At 41.9% G+C, this 16,886-nt stretch overlaps 1 protein-coding gene across 3 annotated transcripts in view; it reads right to left on the bottom strand.

Annotated features, from left to right (window-relative positions):
• PARD3 (par-3 family cell polarity regulator) overlaps window positions 1–16,886 on the bottom strand; it is a 550,919-nt gene that overhangs the window by 114,383 nt on the left and 419,650 nt on the right. For all 3 annotated transcript variants that reach the window (XM_077303562.1, XM_077303560.1, XM_077303561.1), the window contains one exon: window positions 10,557–10,658. In XM_077303562.1, coding sequence (XP_077159677.1) covers window positions 10,557–10,658 — 102 coding nt within the window. The remainder of the gene's footprint in view (window positions 1–10,556; window positions 10,659–16,886) is intronic.

Genomic DNA, 16,886 nt, shown 5'->3' with positions numbered 1-16,886 from the left:
CGGAAATGACATGTCATTGGAAGTGACATCATCACCCGCAGGCTCAAGGACTGAAAGGAGGGAGAGATAGGAGTTGGTTTAAGACAGGAGTAGACATGCAGGCTCCACCCCTCCCAGGTGCAGAAACCACAAAGAACTCACACTCAAGGGAGGGAGCAATGGAAGCACCTGGTTCCTAGCTTGCAGCTGAGTCCTTTATGGCAAGAAAAGAAAGGTCGTGGACTGCTAGTTAGGAATCCTTGACCTATCTCATAAGTGCCCTTTAGGGGGGGCACTTCAAAGGGACATCTCAGATGATGCTCTACACTACCCTTGCTGGACATCACAACAGTAAACGTATTAAGAATTCACTCTGTATTCCTATGCCATTTTCATTTAAGAAACTTGTCACTTGATTCATCCCACCACTTGGTAGTCTTAATTTCTTTACTCAACTGTGCAAGTTTACTAAAATCAAAGACTCCCTTGACTTTTCTGAATTCCACATTGGTTTTATGCATAAATACGTTTATATTTTAAAGTTTATATTTAACTAGCACTGCTGGCTGCATCAAATGCTTCTACCTTGGAGGAGACATGCATTTAAAATTTTTAAAAAACAGTCAACTTACTTTAAGTAAACACTTCAGAAGAACTACTGATGTACCTGATGTAGATTTGAATTATATCATTGAATTTAGCACATCCTAGATAAATAAAAGCAGTTAATGGTATTCTGTGTACACAACCACTGAAATGTCAAAAAGACAAGACTTAGAAGACTGAGCGCGTACAAGGATTCCACAGTGCTCAGATCTTTACTATCGGCTATTTTGCCATGGCTAATGCACAAGCAGAGCTGGATTGAGCAGGTTTCACAAAACGTACCAATCAATAATCAAAGCAAAATTCTGATACAGATCAAAAACTCTTAAAACTAAACTAGTGACAGTTGTTCAGAGTGAACTGAGTTACTACTCGCAAATCTCTTTGTCAAGTGTACAAGAGCTATGAAAATATTTTGCTCACAAGAATGAAAGTGTAGGTTTCCCAGTAAAAATATTATGGCCTCCTTGGGAATTCTGGAAATACACCAGGAGAGCATCCTGCTGTGCATACCCTGACTCCATCTGATATTTTAATAGCTCCAGATGGCCCCTGCTACGAGACAGCACTCTAACTATTCTTTTATCATGACCTCAGAGGGCACAATTTATCTGAAAGGGAGGTACTGCCATCCTTTCAGGACCAGGGTTGGGTATGCTTCCCATTAAACATCCACTTGTATTTAACCCAAACCACCACTGAGACAGGGACAAGCAATTATCCCAAGGCTATTATTCCAATGCTATTTATATGGAAAATGGGAAGAGATACTTTGCTTGATGCTCCACACCAGGGGTAGTCAAACTGTGGCCCTCCAGATGTCCATGGACTACAATTCCCAGGAGCCCCTGCCAGCATTTGCTGGCAGGGGCTCCTGGGAATTGTAGTCCATGGACATCTGGAGGGCCGCAGTTTGACTACCCCTGCTCCACACTGTCGATTATTCAGTAAGCAGAAGCGCGGACCGGAACACTTTTTGTATACTGTGGCTGTTCTTAATGCGCTAAGTCAACGGCAAAAAAAAAAACAACAGTATCAATAAGCCATCGTCTCATATAAATGCGATATTTACTCCTAAAAATAGACATCTAAGCACGTCTCCCAACTTTAGAGGGTGTTTCTAAAACAGCATACGCCTTGAAAGATTCGCGGTCGTGAAATAATGAATATTCACGTTTTTAATAAATTATTTGTCCTTTGCCATTGTCATAAATAAAGCGCTTTGGATTTGCATCAGCAACCGCCCCCCCCCCCAAAAAAAACCCCAAATAAATAAACTAATCCTCTAAATAAAGTAATAAGGTTAATTTCCTTCCTGCTGTCACTAAATTCGTGTTAGCAGCCTCTCTTCAGCTTGACATCAATTAATGATTTTAATTCCACACTCTTGTCACTGTGCACACTACCCTTTCCTCTAATTAAAATGGATGATGCATGATGAAGGGAAAACACAAGACTTCTGTTCTTGTTGCAACATTTCTATTCATGAGTATACCTTTTTTTTTTTTTTTTTACAGAAAACAAGGCTGGTAGATTTAATGGCAATAAAGGCAGATGAAGAAAGACTTTATTATCTGAAAGAGGCGCGGGGCTTTTCCGCCCTCCGGGAAAACATACTATACAAGACATCGCCATTCTATGGAATTGACCAGGCCCACCACAAGGTTTCAATAGGTTATTTCAATTAGTGTGCTAATACGCACGAGCATGCACACACAGGCCCACTTGTGACACAAAAAGGGCCTATCGTTTGGGACTCATACTTTCAAAGTCCACAACAGAAATATGTTTGCCAATTTAATGTTACCACTGGATTAGGTGTTGACGGCCATTTTCCTCTGGATTCTACATATGTAATTTCAGCTCCATCTTCACACACATTGGAACACCAGGGTACATTTTATCCAACGTTTGCGCTTGTTTTATGAATGCAGGACACAGTAAGTTCTGCCTACTTTAGTATTCAATATTCAATATTTATTTATGAGAGCCAGTTTGGTGTAGTGGTTAGGAGTGCGGACTTGTAATCTGGCATGCCAGGTTCGATTCTGCGCTCCCCCACATGCAACCAGCTGGGTGACCTTGGGCTCGCCACGGCACTGATAAAACTGTTCTGACCGGGCAGTGATATCAGTGCTCTCTCAGCCTCACCCACCCCACAGGGTGTCTGTTGTGGGGGGAGGAATGGGAAGGCGACTGTAAGCCGCTTTGAGCCTCCTTCGGGTAGGGAAAAGCGGCATATAAGAACCAACTCTTCTTCTTCTTCTTCTTCTTCTACTCAGCCATGAGTTGTGCTGATTGGATGAAGATTATTCTTGAGACTGTATGCCTGGGATTGCTGCCTGAGCTACAATATTGTCTACAGTCAACCTCCAACAGATGATCTGAAGTTTATGACTTTGGGCAGGGGAAAAAAACTCTTTGTTCTGCTTGGCAGGCCCCGGTTAACTGTTTGTAACCTCCTCCTTGTTTTTTGGATGCTTATGTCTGTTTATATATTTTGATTGGATTACCGTATATATACTTTAAATGCTTTTAATGTTGATATAAGCCACTTTGGAGGGTGGGGGAACAGCAGCATACAAATGTTTAACATACAGAAACTAGCAACAGGTAGTGAGCCTGGATATCCTTATTGATTCACTGCTATCAATCCCAAGAGCTGCTGCAGACATTCCATATGGCAAGCTTCTACTTCCATTGGACTTGTAGGAAATTAAAGGGATACAAGACTTTTTACCAAGACCCACAAAATAATGTCGGGAGCTCCCCCTCCTGGTTCAGGAGCTATGAAGGACAGGTTATTAGTTCCATTTTAGCATCAGTGACCCATGATGATGTTTGCATACATGAGCTCATTAAATGATGCAACATATCCAATGAACATGCAGCAGAGCAGTGATCCAAATAATCATGGGGCAGTGCCCCGCCCAAGTTAGTTTATTTTATAGGGATTATACTTTGGGGACCATGCATGCACAATAAATACACAAGTTCTAAATGTACACGTCTCTCTAGCTTTCAGAAACTGCAGACCTCCCATCTCATTATCCTATGTCAATCAATAGTCTAAATACTGTTACCACCAAATTAGCAAAACAGCTGGCTAAAGTCTAGCTGCCCTACAGGTTATGTCATTCACTCCGAAACCATCTCCGGTCAATTTGATATGTTGGTGCTAATCAACATCAGTATTCAAATTGTTAGGAAATAGTTAGCAAACTGATGGGGGGGGGGAGAGGAACCGCTGTGTAAAAAGGAAGTACTATCCAAAAGAAATGGCACATGTGTATGTATCTAAACAGACCCAAGATTGCAAATGTTGGGAGTGTGAGCTTCTGTGTCTCTCAAATCTTTCCTTCAGGGCCTTTCCAGAAAATAAGCTTATAGCACACAGCAGATGTGTATAATTGTTCATTTGTTGCATGAGATTCAGACATTTTTCCCCTTAAGGAAGTAACTCTGTTTCACGAATGTCACATTTCTCCAGCATTCAAACCAGAATAGATTGCTACTTGGAGGATGTGATCTTTTCTCCCATGAGCGGCAACGCTGGGACTTGGCATGGCGACTCGAATGTGGCAGACAAGTGTCATGAAGAACCCTGGACCGGACACATGGAATCACTGATGACAAGTGGTACGGCTCAGCTCTGCCATGCCTCTGCTATGCTATGTCACACATCATATGATCAAACTCGCTAGAAAAATCATTAATGCTCGGCATGATCAGTGGCAAAAGGAAACATGGTCGCCAAAGGTTCCGCTGGCTCAACAGAATCAAAGCCAATGCAGGGATGCCCATGAACCAATTAAAAGAAGCAGTCAGAGACAGGAACGCATGGTGAAGCCTTTCCTATAGAATCACCGAGGGTTGGACACAACTGAACGGATAACATCATCATCATTACAGGCACTGAAATTGACTGATGTCCTTTCATAACAATATATAGAATCATAGAATCATAGAGTTGGAAGGGGCCATACAGGCCATCTAGTCCAACCCCCTGCTCAACGCAGGATTAGCCCAAAGCATCCTAAAGCTATATATCCTATGCCAGTGTATGTCTTAGATTAGTGTGGAAAACCACTGAAAATGACACTACGGACTTTACTGACCAACCTCAGCTCTCCTATGGTCGAGTAGAGAAAAACATATCACCTAAGTTTTTAAAAGTGAGAAACAGCAGTATAACTATCCTGAAGGATAGATTTTTGCAAAGAATTAGCATACTGCATGATTTGGATAATATAACACAGTTTACTACTTTGCCACTAATTTATTTTTGCCTTATATCTGTACTCTTATGATCCTTGTTCCATTTTGTCTGAGGAAGAGTGCCTGCACTCGAAAGCTCACGCCTTGAATAAATCTTCGTTGGTCGTAAAGGTGCTATTGGACTCGATTCTTGTTTTTCGACTTCAGACCAACATAGTACTCACATGAATCTATCCTTCAGGTTGTTACATACATACAGATACCATACCATACGACTGCCCTTGAAAGGGGGTTTGCATAACTTTTTACAAAGGATAATATGGGTTGAAGCTTGTTCCGAAATAGGCTGGGTATGTTCTTGTTTTAATACCGCGTAGTACCTTCTTAAATGGACTCCGGGGAATGGTAGAGGACAGGAAGGCCCGGAGGATCATTGTCCATGGGGTCGCAATGGGTCGGACACGACTTCGCAACTAACAACAAGTACCTTCTTTTTCTAGTTCCCACTGGATTCTTTATCACGCAGCTACCTCCCCAAACCATTATTTATTTAAATAGTCATATTCCAGATGTTTAATATGTCCCTAATTTTTAGATAACAATTAAGATAAAGGCTGGATGCAGGGCAGAGTTTCTGCAGATGTGAGGACTTCTGCCCTCAGACATGGTTTTTCAGCTTTCCCTTCCCACAGCAGCCTGAAATGCCCATTAAATCGCTCTCTAGGTGAAGGGGGGAACAGGATTATTGGGGGGGGGGTAATTGGGGAGGGGGATTCAAAAAAGTCGGGTTCTGTAGGTAGAAGTCCTTATGTGATGCTGGAGGCAAGCCCAAAATGACCAAGATCCAAAAAATACTTGCAAGTCTAATACTACAACAGTAATAAAATGGTTACAACACCTAAACAAAAAGATATACTAAACTGTTGTTAGATATTTGATCAAATACTCATCTACCAGCATTTAGGATTCCTGAATAAGACTGAGATATTTACTCATTGCCTGACACATCTGCCTCAGAAATGACTACTTGGCCTGCTCCAGAAATCCCCTTCTCTGAGAATCGTTCCATTTTCTGAGGCTTACGCGAATGCACGGGGAAAGCCTGAGAGAATCCCGTTTCATAGGATTAGGCAGCCGTGCTGCAAAGAATGACGGCCTCGACTCAATTCAATTCACTCAATGGAAAAATTAAGCAACATTAATTTGCTTGTCCTCTAATCAATACAAACAAAATACTTTCCAGACTTCAAGCAAAATACAATGCAAGCAAAAGACTATTAAAATGATACAGTCAGGGCGGAATAATTTTATACAATTGTGGCTCTGATTGATTTTTTAATGGAGCATCCACTTGTTCTCTGACCCCTGAGGAGCTTTGCTGAGTTTCTGTTATGTGCACTAAATTCATTACACCCAACCTGGCTCTCTCACGCATTTCATCTTTACTGGTATAGTGCAGGATTCCTCAGTGTGATGCCTGTGGGTGCCATTACCCTTCTGTTGAGTCCACCAAGTGTTTTTTTCTTAGTGGGTGGGGCCACATGAGGCTCTTGCTCAGCAGGGCTTCTGATTGGCTGGGCAAATTAATATCACACTGTTTCAGCAGCAGCTGATAACACAGTGTGGATTGTACTTTTGCACTCATCTTTCCCAGTGTATTTCAAAAATCACTCTTCTCCTCTGCATTTCGGCTTCCTCTGTGTCATTGTCTCTGCCTCCTACAGTGGCATTTTATGCTTACGTTAATCCCCCCAGGGTCAGAAGGTACCCACAAGCTCAGAAAGGTCTGAGGGGGGCCTCCATTAGTGATTCAAAGAGCAAGAAAAACTAAGATTAAGTGACTTGTGCCAGTAAGAACACAAGGGGGGAAAGCAGCAGAAGTCTTTACAAAGCTGCTCTTTGTACATTTTCGATATCCCCAGTAGCGGTTTCCTTGCCGACTATAGTTGCATGTAATCTTACTATATTGCTTCATGCTCTCTACACCCAAGCTGTTTAAGGACAGTGACTAAAAGGGGACAATAACGTCAAATTACACTGTCCAGGGTCGTCTGTCCCCCCACCCCACAGTATATATGGATGGATGTGTTTTAAAGTATTATTATTGTTGTTAGATAATATAGTATCTAGCCACCAGCAATCAAATCTATCCCACCAAGCAACTTTAAGTGTGGCCATCTCTACCTTAACAGAATAGTATTTTCACGGCAGTGTAAACACACTAAAAGAGATTTACAGCTAGCCTATGGGAGAACAGTTACCAGGTGGTGATCCTTACAAGGGCCTGGTTACAGTGTGCTTGCTGATGCTACTGATACCCTGAAAAGAGGAAATGAATTCATCTGTGCAGTGGAAGACAGATGTACAGTTTGCCCAATATATCTTTTCAGACTAGGAAACAAAATACAACACATTGGTTAGTAATAATCGGAAAACCAGAAGGAACCATTTCACTCTCCATAGCACCTCTTGTGCATTATCAACATGCATTTTAGCGAAAAAGCGAGGTGGTTTTTTAAGGGCTTCTTCGGTTACTTCTGGGATCAGCCATTTCACACAGCCTTCAAGAAAAACTGAGGAATTGTCTTATTTCAAAAACTTCATTATTGTATTCTCTTTTTTTTTCCATAGGAGACATCTACAAAAGTGATGCGTTGGATCCAACAAGAGAAGTTGGCAGTACAGGTTTTCCCCACCATTTGCCTTCTACAGGAAGCCTACCATTTGTCCTGAAGCTCATGAGGACGGGGACAGCCTCACAAGCCCTGGGGCACAGCAATGGAGGGGGCGGGGAATCAGGCAGAATCACTACATCTTCTTTCTTCTTCTGATGAAAGTCATGATCAGAAGCAATTTTATCTTGTTCTCCCCCACTGGTGCAGTTCCCCATACGGTCATACATATTTGTTTCAGACAGGTAGCCTTGTTGGTATGCAGCAGCAGAACAAATCTGACCCCAGTAGCACCTTACTGACCAATACAATTCTACAGAGTAGATGATTTCATGAGTCAAAGCTCATTTCATCATGTGCCAAATATATATGGCAAAAAATAAGCTTTGATTGATAGAAGCTTATACCTTACAAAGTTTGCTGGTCGGTACTGTGGTACTAGACTTCTAGAATGCCATAAGTTGTATTCACAAGGCTCTCCCAATCCTCAGAGAAGATTTCTAGAGCAAAACAACAGGCTGCTGGTGGAGAGTCAGACAGACAAAAGCCACACTCTTGCAATTTCTTCTGTGGGCCTTCCACTGAGTCCAACTGATCGTTTAGGGCAGGGGTAGTCAAACTGGGAATTGTAGTCCATGGATATCTGGAAGGCCGCAGTTTGACTACCCCTGGTTTAGGGAAACTGGCTATGATGGGCTCTCAATTCTGCTAAGAGAATCTTAAACAGCAACCAATGAGGGATAACCATTTACATTTGGGATCTGGAAAAAGAAAACAGCCCTGCACTATTGCCTTCCAGTTGTGGGGCTTTTCAGGGCTGTAATGTTCAACTAATAAGTTATAGGATTTAACCTTTCAAACTGTTCGTAATTAAGTGGACAGCAAGTAAAGAAAATACTTAATGATAACTGCTGATGGCAAGGGCCATTTTCTAAGAGGCGTCTGCCAAAGTATAGGAGAGAGGTCCTGTTCACAATAATTCCTCCCCTGTGACATATGAGCATCATCAAAAGATTAGGAAAACGTAATCAAGTGAAGAGTGGAAGAGAAGGAGTCTCCAAGAGGCTTACAACTGCCTACCCTTCCTCTCCCCACAACAGACACCCAGTGAAGTAGGTGAGGCTGAGAGAGCTCTGGGGATAGCCAAAGGTCTCCTAGCTGGCTGCATGTGGAGGAGGAGCAGGGAATCAAATCCAATACTCCAGATTAGAGGCCCCCACTCTTAACCACTACAGCAAGCCAGCTCTATAACTGCAAATTTAACAGAATGATGAGTCAACTGCAATTCAGGCCATTAAGATTTCTTTAGTCAGGAGACAGCTCTACTTTACAGCTTCCTGGTCATGGTGGGATCCTCTGAGTAGCCTTTCCAAGTGTTGGGCTTCCTTGGAGAAGCACCCATGGGATGCCAAGGGTTGACACTGGAATCGGCAACTGTCCCCTTGTGCATGAGCAAATGCGAACTGAACACAGCCTCTTTGGATCCCAGTTCAGGAAACTACTCGAACTGAAATGATTTTAAGGACTCCTAGCTTAAATCTAGCACCAAGAGCTGCCAGTTTTCTGACTGAAACTAACAACATAATGAGTGGATAAATATAGATCTGCTGACAAAATTTCGCACATATTAGTCATCGAAGGTAAGGTAATGAACCACATAAGTAGGGCTCCAATTGTGATTCCAACATGCAACTGAGAGACAATCTACAATGATCTAGCCTCATTAGTGTCAATAGTGCAACTCACTGTAATTAATCTGTAACCTATTTTCTATTAATAATGTTAGTGTTATTAATAATCATCATTGTTAGCAGTTCAGTGCATTCTGATGAAAGGTTGGGGGATATAACAGGGGATATAAAGGCCAACTGTTACATCATAAAGAGACAAAAGCATCATTAGTGTGGCCTAAGCATTTATTGGCTGTCCTTTTCTTCCTCCTGATCTGATCTCTGCTTTATTACGATCCAAGATCAGCATACAGACAAAGCCATAACAAACAACCTCCTTTTCTCCAGGCTGAACATTCCCAAGTCCCTCAACCTATCTTCATAAGGCTTGGTCCCTTGGCGCCAGATCATCCTCGTCGCTCTCCTCTGTACCCTTTCAATTTTATCAACGTCCTTCTTGAAGTGAGGCCTCCAGAACTGCACACAGTACTCCAGGTGTGGTCTGACCAGTGCCGTATACAATGGGACTATGATTTTGATGTGATGCCCCTGTCGATACAGCCCAAAATGGCATTCGCCTTTTTTACCGCTGCATCACGCTGCTTGCTCATGTTTAGCTTACAATGTTCAAAGACACATGCACCACAATGTAGGTCTACTCCAGGCACGTAACTCTACACACCACACCATGTAAATGGCGAAGCTGAGCTAGTTGGGGGGACTCTTTGACATTTCAGAATGTCCACAGAGCTCTGAACTAGGCTGTTGGTATTTCGGAACATTGACCCATGGCTGCAAGAACATCCAAAAATCTAGAGAAATTAACCCCGCCAAAAAGTATTAATTATTCTTTTCTTTTCTTTTTTACAGACGGCCATTTAATCTAGACAACACTAGATGACAACAGGGAAAAGTTGGATCTCCAGTGACAAAATTTATTTCCAGTGATCAAGTGTTGAAATTCAGTTCACAACACAATATAAAATCAACTAGCAGCATCAAGTAGAAATTCAAAGTTTTTTTTTTTTGGGGGGGGGATACAAAACTTATTCGCATTTCATATAAAATATTAATATTTTTAAGTGCCATGACAATCCGTTTTAGAACACGTGTAGCTATTACACCACTTGCTCCTTATACGGAAGAAGGGGGGGAAAACCCTTACAAATCATAAAGCAGATTTCTGGTTGCCATAACAGCTCTGGAATATAGTCAAATTATCTTGGTTGATGTCCAATATAAATTCTGTTCCCTCCCATTCGTTGCAGGAGCTCTACAAATACATTTCTATCAGGGTTATTTGACCAAAAAACGAACTCCAATGCCATGTAAAATTCTTTCGCTAAAAATACCAAGCACACACACAAAAATTCTCTACCAAGGTTTAAGCAAAATACTGAATGAAATCTACCTCTCCTGCTCTTGCTTCATTCGTATTCTCTCCTCCTCTGAAGTAACGGCTTCTTGAACTTTTATCTTCTCAACCTTGTCATCTTTTCGGTGCTTGCCAAACCTGTTAATAACGAAACAAAAAAAAAAATGCTAACTTGTCGAGGAGCACAGAAACTACGCTGGTTCGTTTTTTCCCCCTACGTCAGAAAACCATGTGTTTGTTTTCGGAATAACACCCACACAAACGAGGGTGGGAGGCAGAGTGCTAAATACAGGCAATTATCGAAGATATAGCCACACAGATTGATCGGTGTTAAGAAAATCGCTTGCAATTTTAGTAGCTCTCCTGGTGAGATTTCTATTTTTAAGTGAATTTTTAAGTGAACAACTCATTGGTTGTGGTTCTTGCTTAATTACTCAGCAACGTAACTTTCACAAATGACCTACCTGAGGCTCAGTTGCCCTCTCTGTGAGAATAATGGCACACCACCCTGAAAGCTCACATCCATCAACTGGCATTACAAGCTTTACAATGAAAGTGGACCACTCCAAGTGAAATGCTCGATACTTTGTTCTATGCCATACCATTGTCAGCTTGGGTTATACCATGATTTTGTTATGCCAGCCAACTGTATGAAGCAGCCTTTTTCAACCTTCTGACCATGGAGGAGTCCCTGAAATAATTTTTCAGGCTTCGAGGAGCCCTGGACGTGATGTCACCCCTTCCTGCCATGCTGGCCACGCCTTCCTGCCACACACTCTGAAAGTGACATGCCACCTGTGATAGCAGGGAGGCTCGAGGAGGACTGAAGGGAGGAGAGACAGGAGGTGGTTTAATATGGGAATAGTTGTGAAGTCTCCACCCCCTCCCAGGCTCAGAAACCACGAGAGAACTCTCTCATGCTCAGGGTGGGGGAGTGATGGCAGTGGCCAGTTCCCTAGCTTGTGGCTGAAGAGAAAAGGCTGCAGACCCTTTATGAATCTCCCATGGACTCCTGGGGATCTTCTGACCCTTGGTTGGGAATCTCTTCCCTGAAGACATTTGTCATAACTCAAACTATGTAAGCTACCTGATCAGCTCAGAACCATCTGCAAGCTTCTTTGAGCTCTTCAGGAAAGAAGACTAAGGTGTAAGTGTGACAAATACAATGAAAATGGCTAATGGCCACAACAATATCAATCAGTGATCCTCAGCGTGACCTTTGGGTAGCAGGGTGACCTTGGGTTAGTCACAGTCCTGTTAAAGTTGTTCTCACAGTACAGACCTGTCAGAGCTCTCTCAGCCCCACCTACCTCACAGGGTGGCTGTTGTGGGGAGAGGAAGGGAAGGCGACTGTAAGCCGCTCTGACACTCCTTTAGGCGGTGAAAAGCGGGGTATAAAAAGACAACTCTTCTGCTTCTATCTGCTCCAGTTCTATACAGACAGTTGCTTAAAACTGGGAAACATGTTTTTTTTAACACTCGTACAAATTCCACAAGCAATTTCGCAGTCCCTGGGTGTTTTATTTTTTAGGATCTGAATGTATAGCCAGCACAGAATACTCAAAACAAATCACAGTCTCCCTTCTTCATGAATGAAATCAATTCTTTATCCATTCTTGATGTAAAATCATGACAAGTGACCACTTGTGGCCCTGTTTGCTCTGAGGAATTACATATTAAAAGCCTTACAGAATAAGTGGAGTCAGTCGGCTCAAGCAAAATTGACAAAGAGGTTAATCCATACATTAAACTATGCATATTTGCATGTGAATGAAAACTTTTCAAGGTAGAGTACATTCATCTTTCACTCTTTAGTGGCCGAGGAACATTTTTTCAGAGAAGTGTATAATATTTACAAACTTCATCCTTCTGAAGGCAACTGTTCAAGAAATCTTTTCAGCAGGCGTCCAGGAGCATGAGAGCACTCGATGAACAATTCATAACACACAATATACACATTAGGAGGAAAAAGATGATTAAAATCAGCACATATTCTGATACACGCAACAGAACCATTAAAAATCACGGCAAATGTTTTACTGTATGCCTGAAACAGCAACTATCAAATTTAGCAACCCAAGGACCTGTATTTTTATTTTTATTTCTTTTTTGCAAACCTCCTTCCTCCTTCACCGGTACCTCCCAAGTCATTTCCAAACAAGGGCTCTGGGGAGCGCCCTTCATAGTACATGCCAAATCTGTGCACACCCTGTGGAGGCTTCCATCTTGTAAAGACCTCAAAATAACACTGGGAGAACCACATCATCTACAGTTTAAAAGCAAGTTTCAGTAAACCACATGTATAGTCTTGGATCTTTGTTCCCACCTGTCCCACTGCATCCATTGTGGAACACAATCATTGGCGACTGTGCAATTCTCAGCTCACGGAAAAACATCAGGCTTGCATGAATGAAAGCCCTTACCACCAGTCAAGGCACTGTGCGGTGGGGGGCCACCGTCACAACAAAAAGGTCCCTCCACAAGTAGAAACAAGCCACTTCCTGCACATGGCCTACCATGTTCTATCACAGAGGGCAGCTGGTTTCACAGGGCCACAATTTGGAAGTCAACGTTCTAGTCTATCTCATTCTTTGACTGGAAAGAGCTTTGTGCTGGGGGTGGGAAGAAACGTTCATCCTGGTTAATAGCTTCGGACCAGAGACAACTGAACAAGGGAGGGAGGTGGCATAGAAAGACAGCAGTCACCTTAATGGCATTTCTACCTATCTGACAGACAGCTGCACATGGGGGGAGGGGGAGGGGAAAGGAAAGAAATCCACAAAAGGGAACTGTAAAACATACATCTCAGATACTTCAAAATGCAATTTCTTTTGACCTTATTATTATTATTCAACACTAGGAATATCATTACTATTAAAAAGCATTATAAACCAAATATCACACTCACTGTGGTATTTTTCTCAAGAATATTCCTAAGGGACTTAAAATAAGAGATCTGCTCATAGGTTTCAGCATTTACTCACAATTTAAAGGGACACGCTGCTTACATTTCCTGAGCAATTGGAACCAAAGCTATTTTTTTTAGAGAATTATTTCATGACAGAGTGAAATGACGGTTGCAAATTAAAAATACCTTGCCTATCTAAAAGTGTGAGAAAAGGATGAGGCAGAGTGGCTGATGTCCTGTTCGCTAATTGCCCAGATCCTCCAAGGCTGTTAAATTAACTTTCTCCATTCTCAAAAAAAAAAAAAAGGTCAAAGTCTGCCTCAAGGTACTTGTGAAATCTTCAGCCTGCTAGTGTTTTAACCCTCTACTCAACCAATTTATTTTATTTATTTTGTTTTTATTTTATTAGATTTTTATATCTCCCTGAGCCATATTGAAGGCCCTGGGCCCTGAGCCATATATATAACCCGCCCTTCAATATGGCTCAGGGCGGTTTATATATAACATTGCCGGGAGGGTACATGAAACGAAAGATTAAAATGCTGAAAAGTCAAACCACCGTAAAGAAAGAAAAGAAATCACCCGGCCAACACATGACTGCACAGTGCCAAAATAATAATATTTATTATTATTATTATTGTTGTTGTTGTTGTTGTTGTTATTATTGTTATTATTTAGCAGAGTATACTTTTCTATTAAAAGGTAAAGGTATCCCCTGTGCAAGCACCGAGTCATGTCTGACCCTTGGGGTGACGCCTTCTAGCGTTTTCTTGGCAGACTCAATACAGGGTGGTTTGCCAGTGCCTTCCCCAGTCATTACCGTTTACCCCCCAGCAAGCTAAAACCTTCCATGAAGTTTGTTAACTAAACTAACCTTCCCTTAACAAAGGATTCCCTATTGACAGAGACTGGCTCTCATTAAATTAAATCTAGGGAGAGATTTAAAATGAAGTACCATTAAATCGATACTAGAGCCTAGCTACAATTTCTATAGTTCCTAAGAGTCGTGGTGCTTCTGGAGGCAGTTCAGTTACAATCCTGAGCTGCTGAGACATTTTGGGTGGGGAAAGGAAGTGATGTGCGGCTCAGAAAGAACCCTCAGGTTACAAGTTGTGTACTTTGTTACCATCAACCTCATAATTAAAAGATATGGCTCTGGCATTAATGACAGCACGGCTTTCTGATGCAAGGATTGCAACTTGGGTTACAGATGTGACCACTGATTGAAATTTCCTACAAGTGCTTGCTTGTTAATTTAATTTCTCCAGTTCACTGGTAGTCTGGGGTCCCCGTGCGTATGCCAGAATGCCCAGAAGAGGGGTGAGTGGGTCTAGAGAGTCCAGTTTGGTCAGGAAATGAAAATCTGATTCTTTCAATAACTTTCACAGCCTCTGACTCATTCCTCAAGTGGATAAGCAAAACACAGGTTTAGATAACTCAAAAGAATTTATGAGTTTGTGTACCAGGAGAACTACTTGTATAAGCAGAATGTTCTTCAGTAGATCCTGGATTGGCTACCGGTTGTCATGAATAAGTAAAACAGGCCTTTACATTTAAATGTAAAATCAGCAACACCAAAATACAGTCGCTTTTTACTGGCTTTCAAACAGAGAAAGGCCCATCAAGTGCTGTTTATAATTCCAATGCCAGTTTAAACCAATGCGTGAGTTGGTGACAGCAACACAGCTTTGAAATAATAAACTGGTACAACAAAAATAATTCCCATGTAATCTGCTAAGTGGATTTCATTTTGACACGTTACTGATGAGATCACGGCTGTCTGGCGAATCATTCACAGATTTCATTAAAATAAAGAGCAACGGGGAAAAGCACGTGTTCGCTGATTAATGAAAACACGCAAAAATTGATTGAGACAGTTCAGTAGCAGATTTCCCCCCCCCCCTTATAGAGAAAGTACTCCCATTAAAAAGGAACAAACTGTGTCTGGAATTTCGGTCAGTGGCTGCTGTATCCAAGACACCAAGTTTTCCTTGCAAAAAAAAATATTGCTATTTTAAAAGTAAGCTTCAGCCGTCACAATTTCCCATCAAAGCACTAATTCTCTATAGAATTTTTTCCACAATTAAAAAATATATATTTTCCATGCCCCCCCCGCATACTCCCTTGCTTCCCCCCCCCTGCAAACTAGGGCTCAAATCTAAGCAGCCTAGGAACTGAACAAACATACATAATGGTATAAAAATTCACTACAACAATAAGGGACACTATGTTATCACGTAATCCCTTCCAGCAAGCTATTTCAAACCAGGAAAATTCTACCCCTCATTAACTATCAAAAGCTCACCTGTACAATTTAGTCATACAAGATTTGCTAAACAACAAAGGCATACAGCACCATGTGGTTCTTCCTCTACAGGCGATGAACAGGTGGGAAAGTTCACCGTTTGGTGGACTACTATCTAACGGCCAACACCTTGTAACTATTAGCAGGTTTTTATAATGGGCTATTCACAAAACTGTGTTTTATTATAATGATGTCTACATTCAAGTACAATAATGCTTCTTCATACAAGCGGGAAAAGATGGTAATTGGAAGTCAATGTCTTGAAATGGTGCGATGTCCACATTGCCAATAAATTAGCTCGAAAGAACAATTAAAACGTTAACTGCTTTTCTTTTGTAAGCTTTACCAGTATGCCTTCTTGTTCCCATTACAGCTACTTCTAACCATCAACACCAAAAATCTACGGGAGAACAAATCTACAAGAGGCTCATTACTTCTAACAGAATATTTCTGCCAACCCTGGAGGCGCTGGGCTAGAGAGCTGAAAACAGGGGAGCTGTCCAGCAGGAATAGGTAGCTTCAACTGGGGCCAGGTCTAATATTTGCAGGGGAACTAGCAGAGGAGCTGTCCACAAGCCAAAGAGCAACAAGGAGACAGGCACTATAAATGTACTGGTACAGTCTTCCAAATTCAGCTGAAGCTTTTATAGCAGGCCTACTCCTCCTACTGCATCTGTTTTATGCATGACAGCATTTGATTAGTTGTTTCGCTCAATGAAAGTTTAAAATTCTTAATTTTAACTTCTGTTTTTTTTATTTTACGGTATTTTATTTATTTACACTGTAAGTCACTATTGAGTTCCTCTAAGGTAGAAAGGCAACTAATAATGTCTAAAAAAATAACTAAAATCAATGGAACCTTTCCACCTGGAACTACCTGAGTCAGGAGGATGTTACACTGTCAAGAGAGCCAGCAGGGCATAGGAGCAGTGGCTTCCAATCTAGCGAGCCGGGTTCAATTCCTCGCTCCCCCATATGCAGCCAGCTGGGTGACCTTGGGATCATCACAGCGCTGGTAAAGCTGTTCTGACTGAGCAGTAATGTCAGGGCTCTCTCAGCCTCACCTACGTCACAGGATGTATGTTGTGGGGGAGAGGAAAGGGAAGGTGAGCCACTTTGGCCCATTATGCACTGCCGCCGAAACGGCGATTTG

Source organism: Paroedura picta, chromosome 11 (genome assembly GCF_049243985.1).
Source record: "Paroedura picta isolate Pp20150507F chromosome 11, Ppicta_v3.0, whole genome shotgun sequence".
Classification (NCBI taxonomy): domain Eukaryota; kingdom Metazoa; phylum Chordata; class Lepidosauria; order Squamata; family Gekkonidae; genus Paroedura; species Paroedura picta.
This window is presented reverse-complemented; position numbering and strand designations above follow the sequence as displayed.